The following is a 7,367-nucleotide window of genomic DNA, read 5'->3' as shown; positions in this document are numbered from 1 at the left end:
TTGATGTGTGTGCTGTGTTAGTATAAAAAGGGTATAGAGACCAAGTATGACTATGCTTTTTAGAGAACGTCTTTCACTCTTAGTGTATCATCTTGGTCACTAAACTACTCTGCTTGCATTCCTTTGTATCTCTTCTTCTCTATTGTTTCTCAGGTTATTACAGGGAAGGTTGCGCGGCTCTCCAACACTGTGGTATCAGAGCTTGTGTGGAGACGATGGCGGCTGAAACCCCGGTGAGCCTCTCACAACCCTGTGTTCCCGTCTTCAAAGGAGAAGACTACGGACGGTGGCGCTTGAGAATGAAGACAGTGTTCCGGTCTCAAGAGCTATGGGAGCTCGTTGAGAAGGGCGTGCCAGAAGGAGAAGAGGAAGCAAAGGCAAGGGAGACCAAGAAGAAGGACGCGAAGGCCCTATGTCTCATCCAACAGGCGATCGACGGACCTATATTAGACCGGATTGAAGAGGCAGAGACAGCACATGACGCATGGGAGATTGTGAAGAATGTATACCAAGGTACTTCGAAGATGATGACCGTGAGAAAAAAAGCGTTGAGGTAAAGCTTCGAGACACTCCAAATGGAGGACAGTGAGAGCATTCAAGCCTACCTATCCAAGGTGATTGTGATTGTGAATCAGGTGAAGGCTCTCGGACATAAGCTCACTGAGGCTGAGGTGGTATCCAAAGTGCTGCGCAGCCTGGCGCCCAAATTTGATTTCGTGGCGGTTGCGATGGAGGAGTCTAGAGACATGTCAACGCTTACCCTCGATGAACTCGGTGGTTCTCTTCAAGCTCATGAAGTCAGGGTGAATAGATCATTGACTAAGAAAGTAGAGAAGGCACTGGTTGTGAAGACAGAGAGCTCAGCTTCAAATGTTAAAGAGAAAGGAAACCCCAGTGCTATCACAGGATGGAGCCCCACTCGAGGAAGGGGAAGGGGTTTCATCAGAGGAAGAGGAAGAGGCAGGAGTTCGCGAGGATGGAGTGGAGATAATAAGAGCAACATATAATGCTATAATTGTAAGAAGTACGGGCATGTAAAAGCTGAATGCTGAGAGAAGGGAAAACAGGCCGAGAAAGGGACTTCAATGGTTGCAGAAGAATAGGGAGCTGAGCATCTGTTCATGGCTAGTAGCGCACCAATGAAGTCATCAAATGAAGTATGGTTAGTGGACAGCGGGTGTTCTAACCACATGACTGGAGAAAGGGCCCTATTTGTGAGTCTTGATGAATCTCAGACAACCTCAGTCCGGCTGGGTAATGACAAGGAGATGAAGGTACTCGGGGTGGGGACTGTCACACTAGGTACAAGAAATGGAAAGCCTAAATGCATTCATGGAGTGCAGTTGGTTCCGGGACTTGCACACAACTTACTGAGTGTGGGACAGCTCCTAACAAGAGGTTTTTCAGTTAATTTCAGTGAAGAAAGATGTGTTATTCGGGATGATAAAATGGGAGAGGTGCTCATTGAGATATCAAAGGGAAACAATAATATGTTTCCTTTGGATCTCAACAAAGTTGGAAGAGTTAATGTGGCCCTGAATGATCAGACCTCATCTGAGCGCTGGCATCAACGGTTCGGGCATCTAAATTATAGAAGCCTGGAGTCTTTAGTGCAAAAGGGAATGGTTGTAGGATTACCATAAGTGAAAGATGGGCCTCAGTGTGAAGTTTGTGCTATTGGGAAGCAAGCAAGGAAGGTTTTTTCTGTAGTGAAGTCAAGGAGAACCTCAACCTGTTTGCAACTTGTCCACATGGACCTGTGCGGACCCATGAGTGTAGACTCTCTGGGAGGTAACAAGTTCTTTCTCTTGTTTGTAGATGATTTTAGTAGAAAATGTTGGGTTTATTTCTTGAAAATGAAGGGAGAGGCCTTTGAGCATTTTCGGAGGTTTCATATGCTTGTCGAGAGAGAAACAGGAAGGAAATTAAAGGTGCTGAGGAGCGACCGAGGAGGTGAATTCTCGTCTCGTGTCTTCAACGAGTACTGTGATGAGCTCAGCATTAGGAGGGAGTTCTCAGCACCCTACACACCTCAGCAAAACGTTGCAGTAGAGCACAAGAACAGAACCATGGTAGAGATGGCAAGGTGTTTGTTGAAATGTGGAGGGCTCCCGACGGAGTTCTGGGCTGAAGCGATCGCTACATCAGTGTACTTGATCAACAGGGCACCAACACAAGCAGTGAGCGACAAAACACCTTATGAGGTGTGGCATGGAGATACACCCAATGTAAGTCATCTAAGAACCTTTGGTTGTATTGCTTTTGCACTCACTTCCTCTCAGAAGCTACAAAAACTTGATGAGAAGTCCGAGAGACTTGTGTTTGTGGGCTACTGTCCAGGATCAAAAGCCTATAAACTCTACAATCCCATTACATCCAAGGTGACCGTTAGCAGGGATGTAATATTCCACGAAAATTCTCGTTGGAAGTGGAATTCTAACAATGGTGGACCCCTTATGACCATTGAAGATTTGAATGACAAAGACAAAGAGAATAAAGACACAAGCAATGGTGATGATGGAGGCACACATGAAGGAACAACAACAAGTGGAGGTCAATCAAGATCCAGTGAAGGCACAATTAGTTCGAATGCACTGGAGGAGGCTACTACTGATTCGCCACCAAGAAAGCTGAGATCATTGACTGATATCTATGATAATTGTAACTTTGCGCTTCATGTGTCTAAACCTCAGGATTACAAGGAAGCAGCAAGACTTCGGGAATGGCAGGAGGCCATGAGTGCAGAACTAACAGCAATTCAGAGCAACCATACATGGGACATGACTAAATTACCTCCTGGGAAGAAGGCCGTTGGACTGAAGTGGGTTTACAAGACAAAGTATGGTGCTGATGGTGGAATTTTAAGGCACAAAGCGAGGCTGGTGGCCAAGGGGTACATCCAACAATATGGTCTGGATTATGAGGAGGTCTTCTCACCGGTGGCGAGGCTTGAAACAGTGAGACTCATCTTGGCTCTCGCTGCTCAAGCGGGACATCTAGTGTACCATTTTGATGTTAAATCAGCGTTTCTCAATGGAGAAATCATTGAAGAGGTTTATGTTGCTCAGCCTGAGGGGTATGTTGTTGAAGGGAAGGAGCATATGGCGTATCAGTTTAGGAAGGCGCTCTACGGGCTCAAGCAAGCGCCGAGAGTGTGGTATGGGAATATCGATGCTCACTTCAAGCAACATGGATATGTGAGGAATGAAACTGAACATACATTGTATAAGAAGGAGGATCAGAAGGGTAACTGTATACTCATTAGTCTCTACGTCGATGACATTATATATACAAGCGGTTCGGAGGCTGTAATCAATCAATTTAAAGAAGAGATGATGGGGACCTTTGACATGTCTGATCTGGGCTTGATTAAATTCTTTTTGGGTTTGGAAGTACATCAAGTGTCCAATGGTATCTATATCTCACAGAGAAGATACGTGGAGGACTTGCTAATTCAGCTAAACATGAAGCAGTGTAAACCTGTTGATACACCTATGGGAGTCAATGATAAGCTGCTAAGAGGAGAAGCTGGTGACTACATTGATCCAAGAGTGTATAGAAGTTTAATTAGGAATCTCCTCTACATTGTACACACCAGGCCAGACATCTGTTATGCAGTCAATCTCCTCTCAAGGTTTATGAGCAAGCCTACACATGGTCATCTCATAGCAGCAAAAAGAATTATCAAATACTTGGCAGGAACAATAGATTATGGTTTGTTTTATTCACAGGAGGATGATGCATGTTTGGAAGGTTTTACAGACAGCGATTGGGGTGGATCCTTGAGTGATCGAAAAATCACATCAGGGATGTTTTTTAGATTGGGTTCAAGTGTAATTGCTTGGGGATCAAGGAAGCAAGACATTGTGGCACTCTCCACAACAGAAGCAGAGTATGTAGCTGCAACCTCTGCAGCATGCCAACTTGTGTGGATCAAGAGAATTCTCAGTGATTGTGGAAAAAATTTAACAGCATCCAATAGTTTTATGGTGTGATAACCAGTCAACGATCGCTGTGGCAAAGAATCCGGCATTACATGGAAGGACTAAACATATAGATGTAAGGTTTCATTTTATCAGAGGTCTGGTAACTGAGGGGCTGATCACACTCAAGCACTGCAACACAAAGGACCAACTTGCGGATATCTTTACTAAACCGTTACCAGTGGAGAAGCATAGAGAATTTTGAGCACTCATGGGAGTTCACAGGCTTCAATCAAGGGGGAGTGTTGATGGTGATGGTTGATTGAAGAAGACATGGGTGTCGGCATGGAGGCTCGAAGCGTATGGAGGGCAACCATGCTCAAGGATGGCTGTAACTGAGCGTGGACCATGCTGGGAATGGAGAAAAGCAGTAGCACTTGAAGCAGGGGCATTGAAGTAACTTCACACACTTTAGTGGAGTAATATAATATAGTATCCTTGTTTTGAGGTTGTTAACCAATGGGGTTAGTGCTAAGTTAGTTGACTGACCAATAGATTAGCAGTAAGATCTTTGTTCTGTTTGACATTTTGATGTGTGTGCTGTGTTAGTATAAAAAGGGTATGGAGACCAAGTATGACTATGCTTTTTAGAGAACGTCTTTCACTCTTAGTGTATCATCTTGGTCACTAAACTACTCTGCTTGCATTCTTTTGTATCTCTTCTTCTCTATTGTTTCTCAGGTTATTACAGGGAAGGTTGCGCGGCTCTCCAACAGTGTAGCTAATGTACTAAAATCCTTCACAAATCTCCTATAAAAACTAGCTAGACCATGAAAACTTATCATATCAGTTATAGATTTAGGTGTAGGCCACTCTCAAATAGATTTAACCTTTTCCTCATCGACCTCTATCCCCTTAGCACTAACAATAATTCTAGGAAAAACAACTTTATCCATGCAAAAGGAACACTTCTTTAGATTAGCATATAGCTTTTCTTGTTGTAAAACATTCAAAACACTTTTATATGCTCAACATGCTAATCTAAAGTTATTATGTAGATTAGAATGTCATCAAAATAAACTACCACAAATTTTTCAATAAAAGCACGCAAAACATGGTTCATTAATCTCATAAAAGTACTAGGTGCATTAGTTAATCCAAAAGGCATTATGAACTATTCATATAAACCATATTTTATTTTAAAAGAAGTTTTCCACTCATCACGTTCTTTCATCCTAATTTGATGATATCCACTCTTTAGATCGATTTTTGAAAACACACAAGAGCCCTGTAATTTATCAAGTATGCCATATAATCTAGGAATAAGATGTTGATATTTTACAGTTGTTTTGTTGATAGCTCGACAATCGACACACATTCTTCTTAGAACTAGCAACACCGGAACTGCATATGGACTCATATTCTCTCTAACATACCCTTTCGACAAAAGTTCTTCAATTTGAATTTCAAGCTCCCTCGTTTCTTCTCAAGTACTTCTATAGATTAGTTAATTAGGAATAGTTTCACTGGGTATGAAATCAATTTGATGTTCTTGTGGACCCTGCCAGGAATGGTGGACCTGCCTCTTTTATTTGTCTCCTTAAAACCTAGTTAAGTGCTAACCATGTTTGCTTTACCCTTAATCCCTTCTTCTTCTTCTTCTTGTCACCTTGCTGGGAGCTTTTTCTAGAGAGAGGAATTCCCAGAGGGATTCCCGGAAGCCATCTCGTCATTGTCTCCTTCTTGGCCGAACGTACACACCCCATGATCATCTCCCTCCTCCATTCCTCCATCTCTCTTCTTTCTCTTCATTCTCCAACTTGATCTTACTCCCTTGGAAGTTGAAGAAGAGGGTCATCCGTCACCGGAGTTCAGGTATCCACCGGTAGTCTTGGCATCTGGAGGCGGGGAGAATAAGATCAAGTAGTCGTCGGCGTTTCCCCAAAGGCTAGGTAGGCTCTCTCTCTCTTGGTGATGGTAGAGTGGTATGCTATAGTCTTGGGAGAATCTTGTGTTTATGAAAATCTTGAGCTTGGTGGTAGATTATTTTCTAATAAATATTCATGTTTTGAAGCTCTTAGTGGGTGATCTATGCTCTCATGTGTCTATGGTTGCCTTTGATGATGATGTTTGCATGTAGAGCTTCACCATCTTGATTTGTGTTTGGCTTATCCTTGCATGGAGCTATATATTTATATTTACATACATGAAACAATGGCTATTGAGTGTGTAGGAAGCTATATATATGTATGTTTACATTTTCATGCAAGAGACTAAATAGTTGGTCATACTTGAACCACTTCTACCTATAGGTTTAGATCACTCTTGTGTCCCTTGAATACCTCAAGTTCATGGCCTCCAAGGATGTATATTTATATATATTTACACACATGAAACCACCTCCATATGTATATACATATATGTTTGAAGCCACTCATACATGTGCAAGAAACCATGTTCTCATTTGCATGAAACCTTATGTTTACACCCTTGAATGTTAGCTTGCATGATCCATGCATTGGTGTATGAGTTTTTCATGAATACACCTGCCCTTATATACATATATATAGATTATGTTTATTTACTATGTGTGCATGACAATAATACTTAAATGGCATGCAACCTGGTTGTGATAAATTGAAATAGTTATGTATTGGCATAGTAAACCACTATGTTGGTAGGGCATGAGTTGTGTTCATTTAATTATAACATTTGATGTTTTGTTTTTTTTTTTCTGTTGGTTCCTTTGAATCCTTGAGTTCTAATTTGTGTTTAGAAAGACCATGCTTTGTAGTAGAGTGTTGGTATTTTAGACTAGCTTATCTTTAGCCTTTGTGCTTGAACACTTCCAAGTATTCATGTCTATTTGGTTGGTTTTCCCTTGGATTATAGGACCACCTTGAGCATCATCTTGGATTTCTTTTGAATTTAGGAGATCACCAAGTAAGTAATCCCTTGAACTCTTGTATTTAAAATTTTGTTGTTTTGGATTTATTTTCATGTAAAATTTCTGAAAATTTATTTGCAATTATACTTTGAAAATTATTGTGGGAATGCCATCTTGTTCATGACTTATGTTTTTAGATGAAGAGAAGTTTCTATACTTAGTTGGAACCATGGTATTATTACCTTGCCAAAACTTATATAGGTTATTTCCCTTTATTACCTTCAATTATTTGACAAAGTGTTTATCTTTTTTTGTAATCCTATTTATTTCCAATAACAAAAACCTTAAGGTTAATAAATGCTTGAATCTTTGGTCCACCTGCCATCAACTTAGATTATCTATTTATTATTTGGTTATATGTTTATTCCTTAAATATCCACTTGCCCTTAGGTCCTTGCCTACCTCCTTCCTAAAATTGTTACCATCCTTGTTCTGACATTGTTTCCTTTGAATTTATTTTTCTAGCTATTTTGGAATTAGGTGGGCCATTTTTCTTC

At 41.1% G+C, this 7,367-nt stretch overlaps 1 protein-coding gene across 1 annotated transcript; it reads left to right on the top strand.

Moving 5' to 3' along the window:
• The first annotated feature begins 215 nt into the window (after nt 1-215).
• Nucleotides 216-1,007, top strand: LOC120259967. Its single transcript, XM_039267419.1, has 2 exons — nt 216-533; nt 636-1,007. Exons 1-2 carry the CDS (start codon nt 216-218, stop codon nt 1,005-1,007), a joined length of 690 nt encoding a protein of 229 aa, XP_039123353.1.
• Nucleotides 1,008-7,367: the final 6,360 nt, after the last annotated feature.

Source organism: Dioscorea cayenensis, chromosome 5 (assembly GCF_009730915.1).
Source record: "Dioscorea cayenensis subsp. rotundata cultivar TDr96_F1 chromosome 5, TDr96_F1_v2_PseudoChromosome.rev07_lg8_w22 25.fasta, whole genome shotgun sequence".
Taxonomy (NCBI): domain Eukaryota; kingdom Viridiplantae; phylum Streptophyta; class Magnoliopsida; order Dioscoreales; family Dioscoreaceae; genus Dioscorea; species Dioscorea cayenensis.
This window is presented reverse-complemented; position numbering and strand designations above follow the sequence as displayed.